The sequence below is a fragment of the Callospermophilus lateralis genome, chromosome 1 (assembly GCF_048772815.1).
Source record: "Callospermophilus lateralis isolate mCalLat2 chromosome 1, mCalLat2.hap1, whole genome shotgun sequence".
Classification (NCBI taxonomy): Eukaryota; Metazoa; Chordata; class Mammalia; order Rodentia; family Sciuridae; genus Callospermophilus; species Callospermophilus lateralis.
Window position 1 is genome coordinate 190156678 of NC_135305.1, and position 25701 is coordinate 190182378.

The 25701-nt window shown below is 46.7% G+C and overlaps 1 protein-coding gene across 1 annotated transcript in view; it reads left to right on the forward strand.

Annotated features, from left to right (window-relative positions):
- Positions 1 to 25701, forward strand: part of Rarb (retinoic acid receptor beta) — a 164789-nt gene that overhangs the window by 117985 nt on the left and 21103 nt on the right. Inside the window, exon 4 of the mRNA XM_076842965.1 lies at positions 18257 to 18417. Coding sequence (XP_076699080.1) covers positions 18257 to 18417 — 161 coding nt within the window. The remainder of the gene's footprint in view (positions 1 to 18256; positions 18418 to 25701) is intronic.

The following is a 25701-nucleotide window of genomic DNA, read 5'->3' on the forward strand; positions in this document are numbered from 1 at the left end:
AAGTAAAAGTGTTTAAATATTTAAAACTTTAGGGAGGTAATTTTTTTTCTGCCGTAATTTGCAATTTTCTTTTTCAAGGAAAGATTTGAGTAAAGAAAAGAGCTCTCTTGGTTACTATCTGAAGAACTTTCTTGGCTATCTAGTCTCTTTCGTTGGATGGAGGGGTCTTGGCCTCTGACAATCCATTAGTCTTAAGTGTCACTCCTAGAATGATGGACAGGGTAGCAGAGAGCATATTTTTAAAGAGTATCTGGGATCATTGCATCCTTCCTCTCTGTCTCTGTGAGGGATCACACTTCACTATTGGTGAGGGTCCTTTTTGGTTAAGTTACCAAATAGGCCCTGCGATGGCTTGAAACACTTATGAAGGAAAAATTCCCACCTCTGACCCCAGATCATCTGAAGTGTCTCTCCTAACAATTTGGAGCAACGAATAAACCCCGTTCATCAGAACTTCTGTGTCAATGCTCCCTCAACCTTATCGTCTGTCCTCTCTGGTGTTTGGTACACACGGGCTGAATGCCTTTGTAGGAATTGTCATTGGGTCCTCACGGCAACCTGGCAGGTTTGGAGGCTAAGCTTTGTCATCCCCCCCCCCACCCCATCTCTGAAACATCTCTGCAGCCTCAGCTCTCTGACCTTCTTTGTTACCACGATCTTGACTCATGCTTTTCCTTCAGCCTAGAATATTCTTTCTTTTACTCATTTTCTGCTGCTCAGCTTAAATGTTCCTTCCCCTATGAAGAATTCTCGGGTAAACCTCCTCCCCTCTTCTCTGATGGAGCAGAAGCCCATGTCATACATTGTCTGCTCTCACGCTCCCCCGTAGATGTCCCCGGGGTAAAGATACCTCCTTGGGTGTGTGGATGGGTTAGGAGCATCCGCATCTACCTGGGACCAGGGGTCTGGAAATACTGCAGACCATTGTCAGGGCTGGGGAAGGGGATTTTTCCAGCAGAAAATATCTGGGGGGAGCTGAGGGTGGGTCCCCATTGCTGTACAGAAAAAAATGATAATGGAAATAAAATGAAAAACATATATGAGGGGATAGTGATGGGTATCTTTTTCCTTTTTTAATATTTATTTTTTAGTTGTAGTTGGACACAGTACCTTTATCTGATTTATTTATTTTTACATGGTGCTGAGAATCAAACCCAGGGCCTCACACATTCGAGGCGAGAGCTCTACCACTGAGCCACAACCCCAGCCCCTCTTTTCCCTTTTTTTTTTTTTTTTTTTTTTATTAAATTTGCTCTCTTCCCTAACTTGGATTTATTGCAAAGATAATTTTTTTTAACAATTAATGATATTCTTTAGCATACAGATTGGCAACTGGCAGTCCGTGGGTCAAATCCAACCCATGGTTTGAAAGTTTTTGGGGGACACAATGCATTTGTCGAGAGAGTCCTGGCTCCTTTTGCACTCCACAGATCAGAATTGAAAGGTTGTGACAGAGACCATGAAGGCCCTCAAAGCCTAATATATTTCTACATGAGCAATATTTTAGGGGGAAAGTCTCCATTCCCAGGTCTAGCTATGACTCCATGAGTAACCACGTTCACCTCCTTCACTGTTAACAGCGTACACTGCAGTGCCGGGCACAGGATAGCATTGGTCACTATGAATATGTGAGTAAAGTTCATGAGTGAATGAATAACTAAATTGACAGACAGCCGCTCTAGCTCATATATGTAATTTATGGAAAGGTATTTTTCCCAGTATAATCCTTTCTGCTCCTTGATATCCACCATACAGTAGATCTCAGTCCATAGGCACTGTAGCTTTCTGGGTATCCTCTGGGAGCTGATTCCAGGCTCCCTGCAGATACCAAAATCCAAGAACGTTCAACTTCCCCATACAAAGTGGTGCAGTGTTTGCACAGGATCTATGCAAACCACCCTATTTGCTTTTAATCATCTCTAGATTACTTCAATACATAATTCAATGTAAATGCTGTGTAAATAGTTATTTGATTGTATTACTTAAGCAATAATGACAAGAAAAATAGTCCTGTACATGTTCAGTACAGATGTGGTTGTTTAAAAATTGTTTCCATCTGTGGTTGGTGGAGCCTGCAAATGTGAGCTCACAGGTATAAAGGCCAAGTGTCCTTACCCCTCACCTGCCCTTGCAGACATCTCCCCTGCCCACAATTCATAACCCCCAACCCCCATCCACATCCCCTTCTCCTGTACCATTTCTCTTCTTACCATTATTGGACTCACCAGTATCAGACGTACTGTTGAACATGTATTCATTTATTGTCTGCCTCCCTCCAGAAGGAAACGAATGTCAAGAGGTCGAGTAGGTTGTTTGTCCCCAGGGCCTAGAATAGTGCCTGGAACACAGTGGTACTCCATCAATATTGCTGATCACATTTAGAACGGGTTGCTGCAGACCAGGACTTCTGTATATGTACCCCAGTTTTTCCTGTGAGACCTAAATGCTGTCTGGCATGGATTTTCCACCCCCACCAGTACGGACTAGTAAATAGGTGGCCACAGGATGCTGGAATCTGATTCCACGGCTTTCTGTTCGGGGCACTGCCTTTCCTCTCTGTGGAGTCTCGGAGCCTCCTCTCTCCACCTTAGAAGGCATTAGCAGATGTCTTTTTGATTAAAAATGGGGGGAAAGCATGTTCTGTGTTGGGTGTGGGTGTTAGAGGAAGGGCAAAGGAAGGGCACGGGAAGGGAATTGTGAAGCTCTGGCAGGAACGTTGTGTGTGTTATTTCTTGTTCTTCTTGAGCTTTTTTGACCCCTTGCTGAAGCATTCCCAGGGATAGAAGCTGGATTCTGTGTTCATGTCAGACATCCAAGTATGTGGCTGTAAGCTATGCAGAGAATGGTAAAGATGGCTTTATTTCTTTTCCAAATGACTCTCTGGAGAAATAAATACCTGAGAATTAAAGTTCTATAGGGCAGTAAGAGGATTTTTGTGCACTAAATAGGATTCCGCAATCCTTTACAGACGGGGCAATTGGGGATGATGTATTTATATTTGAGAAACCGGTAGGTTCCCTCGGGGGAAGGCTCAGTTGTCTAAGATTCTGGCCAACACTTCAAGTGCTCCGACTGACTTAGGGGGCGTGGCTTATTTCTGCCCCGTTCTTTTTCTCTAGCATTTTCTTTGAGTAACACATGTGGCCTGAGAGTGACCCCACCGTGGCATTCAGGACAGCCAAGAGCAAGTAGAGGAATTCCTTAGCTCCAGTCCTTATTACATTCTTGTTAGGAACACTAATCTTTTGAAAAAAAAAAGAATAAAGTTTTAAGAATTATTTTAGGAACACTATCTAGTTTCAGAATTCGATAGACTTGAGTTCAAATCCTGCCCCTATACATGACTGGCTTTTAAGGTCAGCTTTTTTGTTTTCATGTGTAACTTAGAATAGTACCACCTACCACACAGAGAGTTGCTGTGTCATTAAATGAGATAATATATGGTAAGCACTTAGCACAGCACAGTGAGGAAGTTCCCTGGAGGCATGGTTGCTGAGGTAGACGGGCGAGAAATCTGGGTCATATACCCACTTAGTGATTTGAAAAGCTGTGACAGAGAGATGTTTGGAGTTTGAATTTCCACAGTGGGTTGGAATTCCTCCCATCTTTGCGTCTCCAAGACTAAGGGAAGGAGCTGTCAATACTTTGTCGTGGGAATCCTGTAGGTAAGGCCCCCCCATCTGGCCTTTGCTTCCACGTGCCATTACACTCTCCTTCCCCCATGCATGTTGGCACCCATGCATTTCCATGAAAGCAGGGACTTTGATTGCTGCTGTATCCCCAGTGTCCACATCAGACCTGTCACCCAGTGGCAGCTTCTGCATTAAGTTCCAAATGCTGAGGCTCTTTCACATCGAGGTAATTCCTAGAAGGCAAGAATTAGAAGATCGCTTCCCATGGTGACCGTTCTAGTCGTAAGTGGACTTTTCCAAAGGCTCTTCCGGTGGCCAGTTGCTTCTGAGTGTGAGACCCAGACACCAGTTATCCACGGCACACATCAGGCAAGTCCACCTGTAAGCACACAGCACCGGGAACCCTGTCCATCTTTGGTCATCACTGTGCAGGATGGAAATAGGTTGTCACAGGACCCCACCTGGCATCCCTTACTCTGTCCCTAGCCCTCGGCTCCCCCCTAATTCAGACATCCCTCTTCTGTCACCTTCAACTTCTAGCAGTGAACTCGGTGATCTCTCTACTCCAATCATCTCTTCACCAAGAACAAACAAACCCTTCTCATAATATCACTACCAGCATCAATCACGATGAACTTGGCCCCGTTCACAGAACACACGGGAACCTCCAGCTGTGGTCCAGCCTCAAGCTGGAACTGCAAGGCCCCCACCCCCACTCCCTGCAGCACTTTCCTCCAGGCCTGCAGATTTGCTCTGCTTCTGCCTGCACCCTGGAAAGCACTCCCACCGTCCGGCCTGTGGCTGGCCTTGGATATGTGCGGACAGTTCTTCAGTGAATGCATCTTCTGAGATCTTGTAGCTCTAGACTGACCCTGCAGGGAGCCTCTGCAAAGTAGCCATGTCAGAATCATATATCCTTGTGGGTGTTTGTAAACATGGGTGGTTTTACTGACCTCTCACAGGTTTGATTACAGAAAACCATGTTTTCAAGTGCTTCGACTTCAGTTTATTGGCTAGGTTGATTTTTGAAGGACTTTCTCTGGCCTCCTCTTAACCTTCTTCACCCCTCAGTCTGGCTCACATTCTTAGTGCTCTGGTTTGAATCTTCTCTTGAAAAGTCACGACTTTCTCCATTGCCAAAACCAGTGAACTTTGCTCCCTCTTCATTCCTTCTGACCAGCAGTGGACACTTGGCCAGACGGCTGCTGCTACTTCAGATTCTTTTCTCTTCTGATTTCTCTGGTTCTTTATTATTCAGATTCCTGCCCGTTCTCCGTTTGTTCCCATCACGGTATCCTGTTTCCATGTCCACCAAACCACTGGCCACTCCCAAAGGTCAGTTCCTGATGCCCGCCCCCACCTCTCCCTTCTCTCAGACATTATCAATCTCCTCTTATGAATTCACGGTCATCTTTCAGGGCTGGACTCCTAAATGATTTAATTGAAGAGCTGTTCTCTGGCCAAATTCACAGTGCCATCTCTCTAACAACCTCTGGAATTGCCACGTGGATTTTTTTTTTTTTAATTTACCTTGTTTATTTATTTTTTTAATTTACCTTTTTAATTTAATTTTTTTAAATGTACCTTTCTTTTCTCCCTACCAGGCCCTGGTTCCCACTGTTTTCCTTTAGTCAGACCAGCCACCCCCATCTCTTTCCAATGTGATACTGTTATTCTTGGGTTATTTACTCCCATCTCTCACATCCAGAATGTTCTTCCCTCCCCTTTTTGCCTCCCCCTCCCCCAGTGAGACCCCATTCTCTGAGGCCATCCACAGCTAATTTCCACCAGGTGGCCATGCTGTTTCTGACCCCTAACCCTTTGCACACCTTGTTCTCTTCACCTGGAATTTCTCCTGCCCTCCAAGCTCTACTTGTTTGAGAAATGCAGTTGAGTATCCCATATTGGAAAGACAATATGGGATATGTCTATGCCCTATGCACACTCCTATAAGGAACATAGCTCAAGACCCCACAGGCTAAACCATCAGCTCAGTGGTCTAAGTTCCATCTCATAAACTTCTCCTTAGGTTTTTTTTTACACCTGTTACCTGAATCAGTGGATGAATATCTCCCTTTGGCATATAGCTAAGCACACAGCAATTATTAGTTTAGGTGACTTTACCTTCACTAGAATGCAAGTCTCTTAAAACAGTACCCTCAATTATTTATTTGACATTGGTCACAGTACCAGACACAGTGTAAGTGTTCCTAACTATTTAAACAGAAGAAGAAATGAATAAATGCATAGAGGGATGAATGGATGGACCAAGAATGGATGGACATATGGATGGATGGACAGATTGATAGATGAAAAAGTGGTACAGATGGACGAACAACTGGGTGGATGGAAGGATGGACAGATGGATGGTTAAATGAATGGCTGACAGAAGGACTGGATAAGTGGACACATGAATTTATAAATGTTTGGACAAATAGATGGCCAGATAATCTAGATGTATTGGAAAAAAACAGTTAAAATACACTTCAGATTCATCATTATTAATGAAAAACTTATGATTAATTGAAAAATTCAAGAGTGGGCTAGCCTATATGTAATACATCAATTAACAGTTCTCTAAAATATAAACTTAATAGAATGTGTTTGGAGCAAGAGTTATACCAAAGAACTATACTCGAGGATTCTGAAGACCCTTAGGAAAACCTTCAAGAACCTTGTTGAGAATAACTTGGGTATACAGCAGGCATAAACCATTTGAAATGCTGTAAAGTGAGAGTTTTTAATTTTTTTCATTTCAACAAAATATGTAACATGGGCACTCACATATCCACATGTAGACCATTTCTCTAATGATTCGTGTTTCTAAAATTTATTTGACAAGAAATTCTCCACATTAATATCCTAAATAGGGTATTTGGCAAATATCCGGAAAACTTGCAGGCCATTTGTATACCTCTTTCAAATGCCTTCTTGACACGTGGATAGCTCACGAAGCGATTCATCAAATGTGTCAAGCAGTTTGTAAAATTTTGAAGCCCAGGGAGGTAAACATGGTCACATCTATTTACTCAGCCAAGTTCAGATACAGAATCCTGCCCTGAGAGATGAACCCATTGAGGGCTGGGGTTGTAGCTCAACGGTAGAGTGCTTGCCTAGTGTGTGTGAGGCACTGAGTTCAATTCTTAGCACCACATACAAATAAAATAAAGGTCCACTGACAACTAAAACAATATTTTTTTTTTTTAAAAAAGAGAGAATTGAAGAATCAAAAACAGATTTACCTATGCTTTGTGTTCCCCTTTATCTCCAGAAGGATGACGCCAGCCTGTAGCATTGGTCTCACCCTGGACAAAAATTCTTTCCTCCTTACTTCCCTTATTTTCTCCTTCCCTCCCCTTTTCCTCCTTTTTTAAATTTTTAATCTTGTTTGTTTCTTTCCATATTTTTTCTTCCACTGCTGCCTTAACATTTTCACATTTTGGCACATTTCATGTACATTAAACTTGTGTTTATATGATATGTCAAGAGCATTTTCTTTATTATTATTTTCATTTATCATGAAAAAAACTCATTCCTTATTTGATTCACTACTTTCAGTAGCTCCAGGACTCAATAAAATATTATTCATTGAATAAATGAATTGGTATAGGACTCCAATTATTTTTTAATATATTACATAGTGTTGCAGTCATTTATATACCTAAATATATACGAGAATCCTATGTTGGGCAAAAATTAATGTCCTCACTTTTTAAATGAGAAAACTGAGGCTCAGAGACCTAAGGAGACAATTGTGAGTTTGCCCAGTTCATAAATGGGGAGGTAAAATGCAGGCCTTTGGAATTCTACCACTGTCTCCTTTCCACATGTCCAGTGTTCCTTTCATTTGGTTTAAAATCTACAGAGGACAGTGTCATTATCTCTGTGGGTGGTAATTGATTGGGGCACAATTTGAAACTTTGAATTGCAGGAGTGACAAATTGTGTGTTTTTTTTTTTTTTCTTAACTGCTGAACAAAGGCAACCATTGATTCAAATATCCTATGTGGTGAAAAGCACATGGGTTTGTGCTGCTTTTGTGTGAAACCACTCTTCACACAGACTGTATTAGTCACTTATAGCTGTGTAACAGATCACCCCAAAGCTCAGTGGCTTTGAAACAATAAGCACTCATCATTGCTCACAAGACCATGGGTCAGATGGACTGAACTTCTGGGCTTGCTGGGCTCTCTTATGAGTCTGTGGTCAGTTACCATTTGGGTAGGCAACTCTGCCACCCATGCCCAAGGTCTTTCCCAGGCTTACGGGTAGGCTGGCTCCAGGTTGGTTGAAATTACTAGGCTCTCCTCCTCATGGTCTCTCCGAATTTCTGCTTCTCAGAATTTCTCCCAGCTTAGAAAAAAATCATGTCTATAAAAAGTTTTTTAAAAATATTTTAAGAGAAAAAGTATGATGAGAATGTCAGGAGAAAACATCAGTTCATTTGCTGAAAATTAATTGGGTTTAGAGGACAGTAGGAAATAAAAAAAATGTAGTCATTAGACTTGATCAGGATAGATATTACTGTTTAATATTTGGAAGCCCATAACTTGCTATAAAGAACCAACATGACACAGAACAAGATACCCGTTTATCTGGAACCATCTGCTTCAGGAAATTTCTTTTTGCCCTTCCGCCCCCCCTATCAGATCAGATACTGTTTCTCAAAGGCAGAGTAGACCACTCCATGAAAGAAACATAAATGGACGTATGTGTGTGCCTGGCAGTTTTTACCCTCTTTTAAGATTATTGATTTCTGAATCTGAGACTGCCTGCCTTTTCTTCCCAAAAAGTTAAAAGACCCACAAAACAGCATTTCAGAGACATGAGGGAACACCGCAAAAAGTTCCTGCCTGTGAAAATGGTGTAAAGTGGGTGTTGGACTCCCTTTCTTGTTTGGAAGGCTTTAAAACACGGCGAATTGATTGTGGAGTACGTGTGTAAGTTGACTCCAGATTAAAAAGCAGAGGGGCCAGCACCATGGTCTTAAATTTCCATTTACCATCGTTGAGGTTTGTACCATTAATCAAGGTCTTCATCTCAGCCCTTATGCACATTGGGGAATTCGTTTTTACTGTTTTTTTGTTTTGTTTTGTTTTGTTTTGTTTTGGTACTGGGGATTGAACCCAGGGATGCTTAACTACTGAGCTACATCCCCAACCCAATTTTTAATTTTTTTTTTTTTAATTTTGAGATAGGGTCTCGATAACTTGCTTAGGGCCTTGCTAAATTGCTGAGGCTGGCCTTGAACTTGCAATTCTCCTGCCTCACCCTCTTGAGTCACTGGGATTACAGGAGTGCACCACTCTGCCTGTCTCACGTTGGGTAATTTTTGTCACAAACATGAAGCTACAGACAGGTCTGCCGCCTGTGGGCAGGACTTAGGAAAAGCCAATGTCAAGAGTGGCCAGTTGTTGAGAGGATCCAGGCCAAGTACTGCTGATTTTGAAGAAAAGCACCTGAGAGTGTGTGCAATTTCCCAAGTACACATTACCAGCTCCTGATTTTTGTTTTTGTTTGGTTGTTTTTTTTGCTTTATTAAAAAAAATTAATTTTTAGTTGTAGTTGGACCCAATACCTTTATTTTATTTATTTATTTTTATGTGGTGCTGAGGATCAAACCCAGGGCTTCGCACTTGCAAGATGAGCACTCTACCGCTAAGCCACCCAGCTCCTGCTTTTGTACATCATTCTGGAATATTTTCTTTTGCCTCATCTCTATGGTTGATCTGAAAATATTTTCTACAGCTCATATGTTCATAGAAAAGAATACGTCATTTAAAAGGGAGCCTTCTTCCGGGCATGGTGGCACATACCTGTAATCCCAATGGCTTGGAAGGCTGAGGCAGGAGGGTCTTGAGTTCAAAGCCAGCCTTAGCAACTTAGTAAGACCCTAAGTAACTCAGGGAGACCCTGTCTCTAAATAAAATACAAAAAATAAGAAGTCTGGGGATGTGGCTCAGTGGTTAAGTGCCCCTGGATTCACTTCCCAGTGCAAAAAAAAAAAATTAATTATAAAAAAATAACAAAGGGAGCCTCCAAACAACAGATCCCTCACCTTGCAAGAACGGGCAGCATGCTGGCCTGCCTGAAAGGAATATGTCCAGAGCAGTGCTGTCTGCCCCAGCCTAGACAGAGGCAGAAACGAGTATCTGGAACACTCAACTCCCAAATAGAGGCAGAATCTCTATATCCAAAAGCCACCCATGAATGAGAAATGTGTTTAGAATTGTTTGAACATTCCATCCGTATAGCACACCACTTGAACTGAAAGGAAGCGTTTGGCATCTGCACATTCAGATATTTCAGGGATTTTTCCATAACTGCTTTGAATAACTTTACGAAGCTGCGCGGGGCTAGAAGATCCTTGTTAAACTCTCCAAATGCTACGTCCAGACTATTTCCCCCGAGACTTAAATATTTCATAATCTCTAAAAATTCTAAGTATGCTCCCTGCTTGCTCACTGACACCTCGGGGGCCAGGTCATCCCTTGAACTTTGCAGCCCCACGGGGCCCTGTGTCACCTTTGCAAGTCTTTGCACACGCCTGGTCATGTTGCAGGCTTGGAGCTATTCCATCTCTGTCTCGCAAACCCTGAAATCAAGGTCCCAAGGAATGAAAGGACTTTATTCCTTTGACACACACTCTTGGGTTTCCTGCCCTCAGGCTGCTCCCAAAGGCACCTGTCTTGTTAGTGTTGAGAACATAGAGCCACAGCCTCTGTCTTTGGCCTTCTTCCTCTGGGTGTTTGTTGGAATCCCGACTAGCATAACCAGGGACTGTATTAAGGAAGGAACAATCTCTACCTTCCAGGAGAGTCTGATAGAGCTAGCAGGGTATAGCGGGTAATCATTCCCCACTCCCCTCCCCACCTTCACTGCAGGGACCTGCTGTGTTTATGACTTGAGCGCCAATCCCCAAGTCCTCAAAATATGGGAAATGTATGTCTGCAGCAATTAGGGATAGACCCACCTGCCTTCAGTTCCATGGTGGTTCATTTACATAATTAGTTTAGAAAATGGGTTTTTTTTTTTTTTTACTTCCTTGGTTCTTTTTAAATTTTTTATTTTGTTTTAATTAGTTATACATAACAGTAGAATATATTTGTGCACTTTGATATATCATACATAGATGGGATAAAATTTCTCATTTTTCTGAGTCTACATGTTGCATGATCATATTGGCCATGCAGTCACATATAGACATACAGTAATAATGTCTGTTTCATTCTATTATCTTTCCTATCCCCACATCCCCTTACCTCCCCTCCCATCACTTCCCTCTACCTAATCTAAGGTAACACTATTCTTCCCTAGTGCCCCACCCCCAGCCCCTGGATTCACTCCCCAGTGCCAAATAATAATAATAATAATAATAATAATAATAGGAGCCTCCAAACAACAGATCCCTCACCTTGCAAAAATGGGCAATTAGCCCATTGTGAATTAGCATCCGCATATTAGAGAAAACATTTGGCCTTTGGTTTTATGGGATTGGCTTCTTTGGCTTAGCGTGATGTTTTCCGACTTTAAACTAAGATACTACTGTATTTTTGTGCTTCCTCTTGCGTCTATCAATATGTTAGCTACTGGCCTTCCCCCACTCGCAACAAGCTGATAGCTTCCAATCACCAACTGTGACCCATTATTCTTGTAGTTAGCAAGGAGCTGAGGAGTTGAGATGGGCAAATTTCAGGCTTTAATTTTCAAGTGAGAATAAATAGACCATTATGTGCCCTTTCCTAAACTGAATATAAGATACTTTATGGACAAAAAAAAAAATGCCATTGATTATATTTTCTTTCTTTTTTTTTTTTTTTGACACAAAGAAATTTGTAGTGAAGCCTTGTTTTCCTCTCTTCCTGAGTCCAAATGAGATCCACATCTTTTTGCATGTTTCCTACATTAAATTTTTATTGTGTGCATAGAAATCAATATTCCAGATACATGCACAAGTGCACACATTAAAATGAACACGACTTCATTTATTTCCATGATTAGACATTCAAATAAAAGTGCTTGGGTGTCTGTTTTCATATTCATAGGTCGAGATCCGTACATCAGAGGTATTTGTATAAGTGACACTTTTATTACATTCATTTCATTTGCAATATGATAGTGGATCATAAATATGTTACTTTTATGCCACCAAATCTGATTTGTAGCACTTAGCCCCTCACAAGGAGAATGCTTGATATTTTATGGAGCACCTTTAGTCCAAGAAGCGCTTTGCAAACATCGGGCCGGGTTCTCTCAGGTGTATAAATCACATTCATGACCCTGGGGTGATCCTGGCCACTGCTGGGGGCTGGAGAGCAGTTAGTGAGCCCTCTGCAGCCCCTAAGGTGATCGGGAAGCCTTTAATTTCTGAAAGCAGGAGCTCAGGTGAGCTCTGACCTGCTGCACAGGCTCTGACCGCGGGTAGCACTTCACATCTAGCTACATGTCCCTCTGTGGTTCACAAGAGAGTGTGGGATTTTTTTCTCTCTTTTTTTTTTTTTTGTACTGGGAATGGAACTCGGGGGCTCTCAGCCACTGAGCCACATCCCCAGCCCTATTTTGTATTTTACTTAGAGATAGGGTCTCACTGAGTTGCTTAGCACCTCGATTTTGCTGAGGCTGGCTTTGAAGTCATGATCCTCCTGCCTCAGCCTCCTGAGCTGCTGGGATTACAGGCAGGCACCACTGCACCCAGCTCACAAAACAGTTTTTGAGCCCCACTGTGGACCAGGGGCTATGTCAGGTCCTGGGAACATAAAGGGCCCATGAAATATGGCTCTTGCCTTCCAGACATCCACAGAACAGGAGGGGAGGGCCATGCAGAGCCTGCTCTGATGCAGATGTGACAGTGGGGGCCCCTCACCCTACTTCCCTCTTCCCTCTCTGTTCCTTCCCCACTTCTTTTGGGAGTGGGGGTTTGAACTGTGCTGGAAAGCCTCTTGCCAAGCCCCAGCCCATCCTGGATATGTCGGTGCTTGTGGCAGCCAGGGACAGCTGGATCGAGAGAGGACACCATCAATGGCACAGTGGCTCCCTGCCCATGAGCCCACACCGCCTTCCGCGCCTGCCCCCATTTCCAGCCTCTGGGATGGGGAACCCCCACCTCCACAGTAATACATGTGCAGGGCTCCCTGTAGCCTCCTCCCAGCACTCACTACCCTGGGTAGCAGAGCACAGTGGGTGGGAGCAGGAGCCTATGGGCTGCACTGGGGCTCAGAGGCAGAGCGCTCACCTAGTATGCGGGAGGCACTAGGTGGGATCCTTAAGATCACATAAAAATAAAGGTATTGTGTCTATCACCCTGGAGCCGTCTGCAGAGTGCAGAACCAGCTGTATCACTTACAGAATGCGTGGCTTTGGGAAGGTTCCTCACTCTTCTGTGTGCCCACTTGCCATCTGCATAACAAGGCCTATAGGTGACACCTGCCCTTTCAGGTTGTCCTGGGAGTGAATGACTTAGGATGAACAGAGGGTTTCAGTAAATGCCTGGCAGCACCTACAACACTTATAATGAACACTTTCATATCCTAATAAAAAAATACTCCAGGTTATGAATCACAGGATATGTAATATAGTGGCACCAATAGTACTTTATGAGTAATGTCTGTCTCCTGCCATAAAAGAGCTCCCCGGCAGCTGGAGCCATCCTGTGTTGCTTGTTATTCCACCCCTGCATCAGTAGGTGCTCAATAAACATCCGTTGTATGAACGAAGAGAACCGTGGAGGAACAGAGGAGTCCATCTGCTCATTCGATGCCACTACCAGAGAGCTCCTCTGAAAGCATCATTTCCTTTTTTATTTTTTCCACTTTCCACTTTTTATTGGTGCACGATGGCTGCACATAATGATGGGGGTTTATTGTTACATATTCATACAAGCCCACAATATATAACAATATTTCCCCTCTCCCTCTTCCCCTCCCTCCACCGGTCACTTTCTTCTTTCTGTTGGGCATGGTTGGCCCCCCTGAGGCTGATATTCCTAAGTTCCACTCCCCCACCCCCTTTTCTCTTTTTTCTCTCTCTAGCTTCCACGTCTGAGAGAACGCATGTGACCCTTGTCCTGAGTTTGGCTTATTTCGCTTAACATGATGGTCTCATTCCATCCATTGTCCAGCAAATGACCTAATTTCATATTTCTTTATGGCTGAAGAAAACTCCATCGTGTCTGTGCACCACGTTTTCTCTATCTGCTCATCCACTGATGGACACCCGGGCTGGTTCCTAGTGCTGTGGATTGTTGAAAGCATCATTTCTTACCGCGAGTCTCCCCTGCCCCTGATGCCACGGGCCTCACGCTAACCCCCCAGGTTCTCCGTGATCAGGCCCACCCGTTTCTACAAGGAAGGGCTGTCAGTTCCTCCTGCATAACCAGCCTTCATAAACCCTTCCAGGACACTTGCTCTGTCTCCTCTAGCACCACACCCGAGCAGCTCAGTGGGGGTGCAACTGCCATCAGGGAAGAGGGCCTGGGAGAGGTGGGGACGCCTCTGGGCCCCACCCCAGGTGGTGAGCCCTGGAGCTGGCACTTGCTGCAGATCTCGGGCTTCCCCTCCGGCACCTGTGTCACCCCCTGCCCCTCACTGGTGGCCTACAAGGTGGAAAGCCCTTGCCCTTCCCCGCCCCAGGGGCTCCTGACCTAGAGGCCTCAGAGGGGCCAGCCATCCCCAACAGCTGGTCAGAGCCCCCGTCCCCAGGGCCCCATGGCTTCCTGTGCAGGGCACCCTTGATTCTGATGTTCCTTGGTAGTCACCCCCGTGCCTGGGCCAAATGCCACATCTGTCTTCCACCAGAGTTTAAAACCATGGAGCAAAGTAGCAGCCAAAGCCACATGTTTGGAAGATTTTCCCATCAGCTTAGGAAGCTTCGTGGAGCAGAGCTTCGTGTGACAGTGTGGGAGAGATTCTGGGGTCCCGGGAGTCCTTAGACAGGCAGGCAGCGGTGGGACACGGCTTATGGAGGATCAGAGGGGTCTGGAAGGTGACCTGAGGTTACACACTGGTCTCTGGCCACCAGCTGCTGAGGATGCTCCCGTTTGGACCCTAAATTATGGAAGAAGGTGATCCAGCTTTGCAGCTGATGTCTTGCAAATGGCGGATGCTGTCACCACACAACCCAGGGAGTTTGTACCCCACTGTACCTCACCAAGATCCCCTTTCTACATGACCTGGCTCTTACTTTTGGCTTGGGCATAGTGACAGCTCAGAGTGTCCCCTCCCTGAAAGGTAGAGGTGTATTTATTCAAGTAAGCTTTTTGGAGTGGGGGAGTGAGGCGGAGTCTGCTGGAACACAGGCCCACACACCTGCTGGGCTGGGGCTGTGGGTAATGTCAGGGTGCTTGTTTGATGGCCATCCCCAGCCCTATTTTATATTTTATGTAGAGACAGGGTCTCACTGAGTTGCTCAGCACCTCGCTTTTTGCTGAGGCTGGCTTTGAACTCACGATCCTCCTGCCTCAGCCTCCCGAGTGGCTGGGATTACAGGTGTGCGCCACCACACCTGGCCTCTCTCTGCCTTTCTGCATGTTCCCCTGAACTCCTCACTCGGCTACTTTCTAACAGGGTGTTCTTGGGCCTGTACAAATGGGATTATAATGGCCACCTCACCCAGGTGACTGTGGGATTTCATGAGCTAGAGTTCCTAAACTACCTGAAGTGTTGTCTGGCCCTCAAAAAGCCATCACGAACTAGTATTACTCTTGCCACTTTGTGTTTCAGTGGTTGTAAGTGCTGCTTGATTTCTGAGTCTAGTCTAGGCAGTTCCTGTGGTCCAGTTCCTCATGGCCCTAGGATTCTTTTGGTGATTGTTTTGAGATATAATTCACAGGGCACAATACCCATCAATTTTGTTGTTGTTGTTGTTGTTTTTGTACCGGGGATTGAACTCAGGGACACTCGGCCGCTGACCCACATCCCCAGCCCTATTTTGTATTTTATTTAGAGACAGGGTCTCACTGAGTTGCTCAGCACCTCACTGTTGCTGAGGCTGGCTTTGAACTCACGGTCCTCCTGCCTCAGCCTCCCAAGCCACTGGGAACACTGATCATTTTAAAGTATACAATTCAGTGTAGCGTATTCACAAAATTATATGATCTTTAAGGGCCAGAACATTTTTATCTCCTCGAAGAGAAACCCCCATACCCATCAGTGCTCACTCCTTATCCCTGTCCCCCATCCCAGCCCTTGGTGACCACGAGTCCACTATGGGGTCTGTGGATTTGCTTATTCTGATTCTATAAATAGAATCATACAACATGTGGTCCCTGATGACTGGCTCTTCCACTCAGCACAATATTTTCCGGGTCCGTCTGTGTTAGAACACGTGTCAATACTTCGTTCCTTTTAATGACAGATAATTCTCCATTTTACAGCTGGACCACATTTTGTTTCTCCACTGATCATTTGATGGACATTTGGGTTGCTTCCACTTTTGAGCTATTATACACAATGTCGCTGCGGACGGTCGTGTTCAAGTTTGACGTGGGCATCTATTTTTAGTTCTCTTGGGTCGAACCTAGGAATTACTGGTTCAATACGATAACTGTCATCACTTTGCCAAACTTTTCCTTGGGACTCTGCTTGCAGAATATCTTTGTAGCTTAGATTTGATTGTGGCATAGCCTCTGCCATACCCCCCAACCCCTCCCTAGAAGCACCACGGGGGCATCTCTGCCACCACAAGCTGCCCGTGCCCTCTCACTGTATCTTTTTTGCCTACTATATTCTTTATTTTCTTCCTGCCTTGAAATCCTACATGACGCCCTTTTGCCCTGCCTCCTACACCAAAGTAGCTGCCAAAGCCACGTATTTGGAAGATTTCCCCCATCAGCTTAGGAAGCTTCTGTCTTGGGAAGGGTCTGGTCACAGATCTGTACTGGAAAAGAATACAGTTGAGAGTGAGTACCCAGTCCTCCCTCTCCCTCCAGTGACTAGGACAGGGATGTTTCAGAGTCTTGGGGGAAACCCAACACTAGGAACCATGTTCTCCTCAAACATGTCCCTTCCTTGGGAATAACTGAGTCCAAGGGAGCTAAGACCCATTGGTCACATAAACATGCACACAGTCCTCAGCCTCCTCGGACTCAGTTTCTTTACCAGCAGGATGGGTTTTAAATTTCTTGCCTGATAAGGGGACTCAGTGCAGTTCTGGAGATAAAGCTGCCAGGAAGGTCTCCAAGATGTCCAAGCCAAGCCCTCTCCTCCCGGACTGGCCTTCCTCCCGGGCTCTCCTGTCCCAGTGCCATTCACCTCCCCTTTTCTCTGTCCTCCTTTCCAACTCCCTCTTTCCTTTTACCTTTTCTCCTCTCTCCCTGTCTTTCTTCTACTCCCCCAGCGTGGACCCAGGGGCCTGCCAGTTCTCAAATGGCCGGCATGTCCTTGCGTGGGCAACCCAGGACCAAATCCTCTTAGGGCAGATCAGATTATGCCCTGGGTCATTTTGCAGCATAGATTCCCAGGTCACAGTGGTGGCAGACGCAGCCAGGCAGAGTCCAGCCTGGCACCCCTGGGTCCCCAGGGAACATGGACTCCCCGGAGGGGATTGCATGGTGCAGTTTCACCTGTCCGCCTCCCCGGGTTTCAGTTTCCTTCCCCAGGAGATCCTAGCCAGGGGCTGGGCGTTGAGTTACACTCTGATTTGCCGTCATCTGAGAGGCCTGAACTGTGGGAAGAAGCACAGGCCTTCCACAGCACCCGGGCCTGAGCCCGACCGTGCAGGAGCTGAGGCGGCCACGCTGAGGTGCCGCAGGCCAGGTGGGCCCTGGAATGGAGCATCTGTGAATGAACAGGTGAACGAATGGATGGGTTTACAGGCTGAGCGTTCCATACTCCTTTAAAATAACATTAAGCCAGGCACAGAGGGGCATGCCTGTAATCCCAGCGGCTCAGGAGGCTGAGGCAGGTGGATCGTGAGTTCTAAGCCAGTCTTGGCAACCGCGAGGCACTAGGCAACTCAGTGAGACTCTGTCTCTAAAAAAAAAAAAAAATACACAATAAGGCTGGGGATGTGGCTCAGTGGTTGAGTGCCCCTGAGTTCAATCCCTGGTTCCTCCCCCTTCCCCCCAAAAATACCATATTGTCTTTTGTTATTTATAAGGTTATTAAAGAAAATGTTGCAAGCAGAAAAACATGAGAAGATAAAAACCATCATCTTATCATTCTTAAGACACATCTCTTCAATAAGCGATCATTCGGTCAGAAAGCTGGAAAGCAAAGACACCCAGAGGCTGGGCTGGGGAATACCAGCTGTGAAGCCGCAGGGGCTTTGTTCAAGGACTTTACTCCCTGGCACCAGAGGGCGTCCCCTCTGGAGCTGGGAGCAGCACTCTTGGAAGAATCTTTTTTTCTTCAAGGGACCCAGTCCACACAGAAAGTTCCCTCACACTAGCCAAGGCTCAGCTTTCCAGGTGTCCTGAGCTTTTCCTAAGAACTGGCGGGTGCACACACAGACGTACAGTCCTCGCTGTCTGTCCAGGCCCCCGGCTGCACAGCCCCCTTCCCCCCAGGATGTCCGTATCCCACCTCTCCCTTCTGTTCCCATTCTAAGTATCCGATGAAACCTCCTGGCCCAGGCAGCCCAGGCCCAGCATTGAAGTGATCTCTGATTTGTCCTGTCTCTCATTTCCAGCTGTCAGGAATGACAGGAACAAGAAGAAGAAGGAGCCCTCGAAGCAGGAATGTACAGAGAGCTATGAGATGACTGCGGAGCTGGACGACCTCACAGAGAAGATCCGGAAAGCTCACCAGGAAACCTTCCCCTCTCTCTGCCAGCTGGGCAAATACACCACGGTAAGAGCCGCTCCCACCCCGGTTGCTGGGAGTGTGGGCACAGACCCTCACACCCACTCTGCCCTGGGCCTGGTAGGAACATCCCAGGACTTGCATATCAGCCGAGTGGGGCTGCACAGTGGCCATATCTCTGCAGGTGGTGGCCTTCAGACAGTTATGAGTAGATGGGTATTTCCCCAGTTCCATTAGTCATGCATGTTTTGCTCAAGAAGCAGTAATGGAAAAAAAAAAGAAGAAGAAGAAGAAGAAGAAGAAGCAGCAATAATAGGTGTGGAAGAGAGCTTGCCTAGTTCGCAGAAGGTCCTGGGTTCAGTCCCCGGCACTGAACATTTCCTATATGCCCCCTTGAATGCCAGGCATGGGCAGCATGAGCTATCTGTTGCTGCTCTCAGGGGCTTTGGTCTAGTGAAGGAAGTAAATCAAGCCAACCAAGAATTACAGGTGTCACGTAAACACCTATACAGAACCCAGAGGGAGCCCAGAGTGGGTATGGGATCAGTCTTTTAAAAACACCAATCCAGCTATAAAATCCAACCAAGATGGCTGGGGCCATTTCCTGGGCCAGGGTCTGGCTTTGGGGAGCGGATATGTGTATATAGACCCAAGCCGGGGCCTGGAAGAGCAGAGTCGAGGCGCCCCCCCCGGGTGCGTGGTCCCCTGTGCTTCCCACTATTCTGTGAGAAAGGGCTCTCACTACAGTTAGGAATCAAGAAGGGGGACGTGGGGGAGAGGAGATGACAACGTGGGAGGCGTTAGTTGGCTGGTCTAGGATGTGCTGGTGGAGATGTCCGAGATCCTTGGATTTTTTCCAAGGCGTTTTGGCTCGTGTTGTATTCATGGTGGGTATTCCTGGTGTGTGTGGCACAGCGTAGGCACCCGTGGATATTTGACAAACGAGTGGACATAACTAGAATGATGTTTGGGCCTCTTGAAATGCAGAAGCTAAGGCAGTGGAGCACTGTGGAATGGCAGGGCCATGCTGAGCCGGAAGTGGGAGTGAGGATGGGGGATGCCCCACAGGATCTTGAATGCCCCTCGAGGAGTCTGTGTATCATCTGTAAATGGTGGGGGAAACTGACGCCTCTGGTCAGACATCCCCCCGTCCTTATGGCCTCAGAGTCAGGCGGCAGGGGTGAGACTTGAACCCGAACAGTTCTATTCCAGGGGCGGATCTCTCAACTCCTACACACAGAGGAGACCAAGAGGTCAGTTGACAAGGTACAGTGGAAGCAGGAACCCCCGGAGGCATCTGGTCAGGAGGAGGTACTTGTTTTTCAGGAATACATCAAACCTTTCTCTCCAGCAAAGGAAAAGAGACCCGAGTCAGGAGGTCTTCCTGAAAGAGGAGGCTTGGCGCCGGGTCATGAAGTGAGACCCAGCGGATGGAAATACAGTCCTCCTGCCCTCTTCCCTCCTCCTCTTAGAGGGGCCTAGTCAGTCCCCCAGACCCTGACTTAGGTGGCAACCAGGTGAAGTGGGCCACATTCTGATCTGCAGAGGGGCAAGACACAGGCAGTGTCCCCCCAGAACACACCCTGGTGTGGCCTGGGCTCTGGGGTGGCTCACGTGTGAGCAGCCAGCCTCCAACCACAGATCAACAGAAGCCGGTGGGCCAGCACCCCGGCCTCCTTGCCATGTGGGCAGGATGGCTCTCGGGCACTCTGTCCGCCATCTCCCAGAGTTCCACAAGCCCCGATGCCCAGTGATGGTCTGTACTGACTTCCATCCGCCCTCAACCCTTCCCAGGTTTCCTGGGATCTCCTCCCACATAAGCTATTTGCATTCAAATCCTAGTTTCAGGGTTGGCTTCAGGCCCAAGGCAGAGGCACTGTCCACTGGGCCTCTTGGGCCTTTTCCTATTCACCCCGCTTTGGGGGAGAGATGCCATCTTGTCAAGTGGGGCCTATCATCCTAAGCACTTTTGTTTTAGTCAGTGTTATGTCACTGTGTCCAAAGTGCCTGACCAGAACAACCTAGGGGAGGAGAAGTTTAGTTTCAGCTCAGAGATTCAGTCCATGGTCGGCCAGCTCCTTTGGGCCAAAGATGAGGCGGAATATCATGGCGGGAGGACATGGCAGAAGAAAGTGGCTCAGGACTTGACAGCCAGGAAGGAGAGAGAGAGAGAGAGAGAGAGAGAGAGAGAGAGAGAGAGAGAGAGAGAGAATGCGCACACAAGGTGCCAGGGACAAAATAGAAACTCTAAAGGCATGTCCCCAGTGACCTACTTTCTCCCAACAAACCCTACCTGCCTATAGTTACCACCCAGTTAATCCATTCAAGTGGATTAATCCACGGTTAGGTTACATCTTTCATAATCTAATCATCTCATCTCTGAGGGAAGCAGAAACATATGCCCCCCAGTCCTGCTTTGTCTCACACATGAACTTTTGGGGGACACCTCATAGCTAAACCACAAGAACTTCATTGGGACATTTCTGCACCTTTTTCAATCAAGCAGAGAAAATAGAAATACAAGTTCATCTCAGAGGCTAGACCCTAACCACTGGGAGGCACAGCCTCCTTGGTGATGCGCACTGCCCGCTCCCTGCCTTGGGAACTGTTATCTCAGCTGGCCTTTCTCTGTAATTCTACTATCTGCACGCGTATCTCGTTTTGTTTTTATTGTAAGCGACTTCAAATCCTTTCTGGAAGTAGGTGGGAATATAAATAAATAACAGAAGCCATAACACATTCTCCGCTCAGCTCCCAGTCGAGCAGTTTTTCAAAGAGCTTTTTTTAGATAGGCAGTTGCTTCCTCTGCAAGAAACTTCCTGCCACCTTCACCAGAGTGGCATCCCTGTCAGATGCCTTCAGAATAAGTGGGTAGACAGGAATAAAAAAAAGGCAGGCAGCCAGCCGCCCACCTAGGAATCGTTCAGAGAGTAGCTCCTTTTCCTTCCCTAATTAGGGCTGATTTGGGACAAACGGTCAGGTACCAGGAGGTAGCAAGAATGAATGAGGGAAGCAGAAATATCTGCCCACCAGGCCTGGGCAGGGTGCCCACCTGCCAGCTTTGGAGTTGGTGTGCTTCTTGGGAAGTTGTCTAACCAATGACCTCTCTGCACAAAAAGGGAGTGGGGTGAACTCCGGGTGGAAAGGTAGAAAGCAGAGGAGTAGCTATATATAGAGGCGTGTTCCAGAGCAGAAGGGAACAGAGGAAATGTCCTCACTCTGAGGATGCTGACGCTGCCTCCTTCAGTTGCCCCTAGCAACTATGTCACTGGGGTTCAGAGGGTTTTGTAGACCCAAATCCAAACCTTGCAACCGTGTAACCAGGGTTTGGGGGGATTCCTAAACCCAGATGCAAAGTCTTGCCTGTGCTACTTAGGAGGTGCGTAACCTTGCAAACTTTACACCACCATCTGATCCTCAGCTCCTTCACTGGTACCATGGGAATTGTACTGATGCTTGTATCATTGGGTTGCCTGAGAAAAATGTATCCGAGGATCTCACAGTTTCTGGGGGAGAGGAGGTGTGCAGACAGGCAAGTGTTCCCCTCTGGATCGTATGACGAACATCTTGTCATTATTAAAAGCCATGTGCCCAAGTTCTTGAAGAGGGCGATGGGAGGTGTGACCTGAGATTTCCAGGCAGCGTGGCCCCAACCAGCCCTGTGGAGCTGTTCATCACCCTTCAGGGCTGGTGGGATGTAAGATGTCCTCTGAGGGGCTCATGGATTTGAACTGATTTAAGAAGCCCTTAACCTACTCAGAAAAATGACCGCAAACAGGGCTGGGGTGGTGGCTCAGTGGTAGAGCACTTGCCTAGCACATGTGAGGCATTGGTTTCGATCCCCAGCAACACATAAAAATAAAATCAATAAGAACAAAGTTATTTTTTTAAAAAAAATAAGCATAAAAAATAAGAAAGGTTGGGTGAGGTGGTGTACTCCTTGTAATCCCAGCGGCTCAGGGGGCTGAGGTGGGAGAATCACGAGTTCAAAGCCAGCCTCAGCCACAGTGAGGTGCTAAGCAACTCAGGGAGACCCTGTTTCTAAGTAAAGTACAAAATGGGGCTGGGGATGTGGCTCAGTGGTCTAGTGCCCCTGAGTTCAATTTCAAGTGCCCCATAAGAAAAGAAAGAAAATTGACCACAAACATAATCATTAAGCCACCTGAAGACTTTCTAGGAGATGTGCACCTCACGAAGGAGTCTGTGTGCAATTCCAGCCATTCACGGGCTTGGCTTTCTTTTTAGACAAGTAACATTTGTGGTCAGGCAGATAATCAAAACCTGAAACTCAGGGAGGTCAGCCTCCCAGGAGAGGTGCACCAGGTGAGGTGGAAGATAAGTGGGGAGTCAGGAGACCTGAGTTCCAATCCCTACTGTGTCCCCTCCCAAGCCTCCCTCACCTTGAACCAGCCCATAACTTCATAAGCCTCCATTTCTTTCCAGTATAAAACCCTTGCCTGGTGCATATCCTCAGAACTTTCTTTGATCCTCCAGCGCATGCTTACTGCATGCCTAGGGTGTCCATTTCCTAGGGCTGCCATAATAAAGGAATTCAAACTGGAGGACTTGAGAGGACATTAGATAATTGTCCCACAGTTCTGAAGCTGCCACCAGGGCCTTGCTCCTTCTGAAAGTTCTGGGGGAATCCTCCCTTGCCTCTGATACCTTCTGATGCCAAGAGCTGCCTTTGGCACTTCTTGACTTATAGGTGCATGCCACTCCTCCATCTTCCTACGTCCTTCTTCTCCCTTGGGTCTTCAGGTCACATTCCCAAGGTGGGGGTCCCCGTTTCCCCCATTTTATGAGGTTACTGTTTATACTGAATTAGGGTCCACCCTAGTGACCTTACTTAAACTTAATTGCCTTTGTAAAGACTCTATTTCCAAGCAGTCATTCTGCAGTCTTGGGTGTTAGGACCATAACATATCTGTTGGGGACACACAGTTCAATCCGTAATACCTGTGAGAGCAGAACTGGAGTGACTGTGTTTACCCTTCGTTGCTCGCAGCTCTGTTGCAAAGTCTGGCTGAAGATCAAATTTTCTGACAAGTGTTGTGAGCTTTTAGATCCTCATCTTTTGGAGAAAAATGTTTTCTAGGCACTATTAAGTTCCCAGGGTCTGGCTGGGTGGTGGAAAAAGGAAAAGATACTCCCCGCCAAGGAAACAACGTGAACGTGGCCTGGAGCTTTGCAGAGAATCTCCTGCAGAAGTGAAGAGGTTACTGCAGTGCAGAGAGGCCCCTCCAGGCTTGGTCCAGGCCCAGGAATCTTAAGCATCAGAGATCCAGGGGTACCCCTAAAACATTGCATTTAAGACTCTCCTTCATCATCCATCTTGCTCTTAGCCAGACAGCTAGGAAACACTTGGAGGATTTTAGGGACCTCCCTACCTGTCTCCTGCTCACTGCCAAATCCATGGAGCCCTCTCCACCCAAGTCGTGCCTTGAAGACAATGCCCACCTTTCCACTTGGAGTCACAGAGTGGCTTCCAAGCTCCCTCTGCTCACTGGCAGAGGGCTTCTGGGCTCTGAGGAAAGGCTGCCTGTGGTTGGGGGCCTCTGTGTCTCATCCTCCACTGATATGCTCTGGAGGCCATGTTGTCATAGTGCCTAGATACACTTTGACCACAAAGAGATGCTGGCCTGACACCTAATATTCTCTCCATAACCATGCTGGGGATCTGTAGCCAACCCAAGGAAGCACCCAGATTTTCCAGCCGGGAAGAAGATCACAATTACAGCACAGACTTTAGGAGGCCAAAGTTTGGACCAGGAAGTAGAACATGTTAGGAACCAAGAGCCCAAAGGGTCATGTCGTATATGCAGAGGGGAAGTACCGATGCCGTAGCCTGCCTGTTTTGGCAAATCACATTTTGCATCGGCTTGGCCTGGGGGATTTTGCACAAGTGGTTGAACTTCTTGGGGCCTCAGCCTGCTCATCAGCCAAATGGAACCATAATATTATTCACCTCATGGGGGTGCTGTAGGACATAAGTTAATAGAGCATACAGAATGGTTCCTGGCATGAGGTAAGCCTTAGGTAATGAGTGGTCATTAGTATTATTATTAAGGAAATGATAATTAATAATTATTATTTTATATACATATGTGTGTAGGCATATAGATACATATATCTATGTATGCATGTGTGTATTTGTGTGTTTAAAAAACAAAGCAGGAACATTCTACAGTTAGAACTTGAAAGAACTCCCATTTCTCAGGATGATCCAAAGACCTGAGACCTCAGAAAGAACAGGGCTCCCTGCCTCCGTGGAGGCTCCCAACATCCCTACAGAACTTTAATTCCTTTTTTTTTTTCCCTTTAAAAAAAAGTTTGCATTTCCTCTTTAGCTTGGAATCAACTGCCGTGGTAGCCAGAAGCTGCCATTGGTGAAGTTTTAAAGACCCTGGCGACTCAGCCACTATTCACGGGTCTTTTTCTGAAAGTAATGCCAGCCAGAAAAGCAGCAAGAGAACCAAACCAACAGAAGAAAGGGACCTATTTGCAAGGCAAAAAATTACCATTTAATTGGATTGCCTAGTAGCGTTGGGCTTAAGATGGCCCTGGGGGGCCTTAGAGCTCATTCCTCCATATGGGCTGCTGCTGTGCAGCTTCTAGGAAGGTGGGCCTGAGCTCCTGCCCCAGGGATCTTTCTGGGGAGACCCAGCCCAGGCTGGGCCCTCAGCAGTGAGAGAGGAGAGTGCATGCCCACCAGCCTGCCCTGCCCTTCTGCTGTGACCATCCATCACCTCCTGTCCCCTCCTTCTCCTTGTCCCCCTCCATCCCCTGCACATTTAGAAATGCTCCTGAGGACCCTCCATCTGATCCTCAATGCTCCCTGCAGCCGCCTCCGTCACCAGCCCCAACAGGCCGGGGCTCTGCGTGCTGCGGCTGTAAGATAATATATAAGCCATTTTAAGCCTCGTGCCTATGAATCCAGCAACCGGTATAATAAAACACCGGGTTATTTTGTGTTTTATTAACTGCCTCTTCCCTTCAGTTTGCATAATAGTGAGTTAGATTTACATGCCGTTACGACGGCTGTGCATTATTTTTAATAGAAGGTGCGACAGGCTTCTCTGCCTCAGCCCTGGCCATGATGGAGGGACCCCATCCACACTGATGAAGATTTCGTTCACACTTGCTGGGCCGGGCAATGTCTTTCTTTCCAGATGGATACTCTATGGTGAAATGATTTCCGCCATCAGCTTGCCTCTGTCCCTCTCTTCCGTGTCATCTTCCTACGAACCGGATAAACTGCCTATTAAATTTAATTACAGCCTGAATGGCCACACATCTTGATCTGATGTTCTCCCGAGTGTACTGTATTCC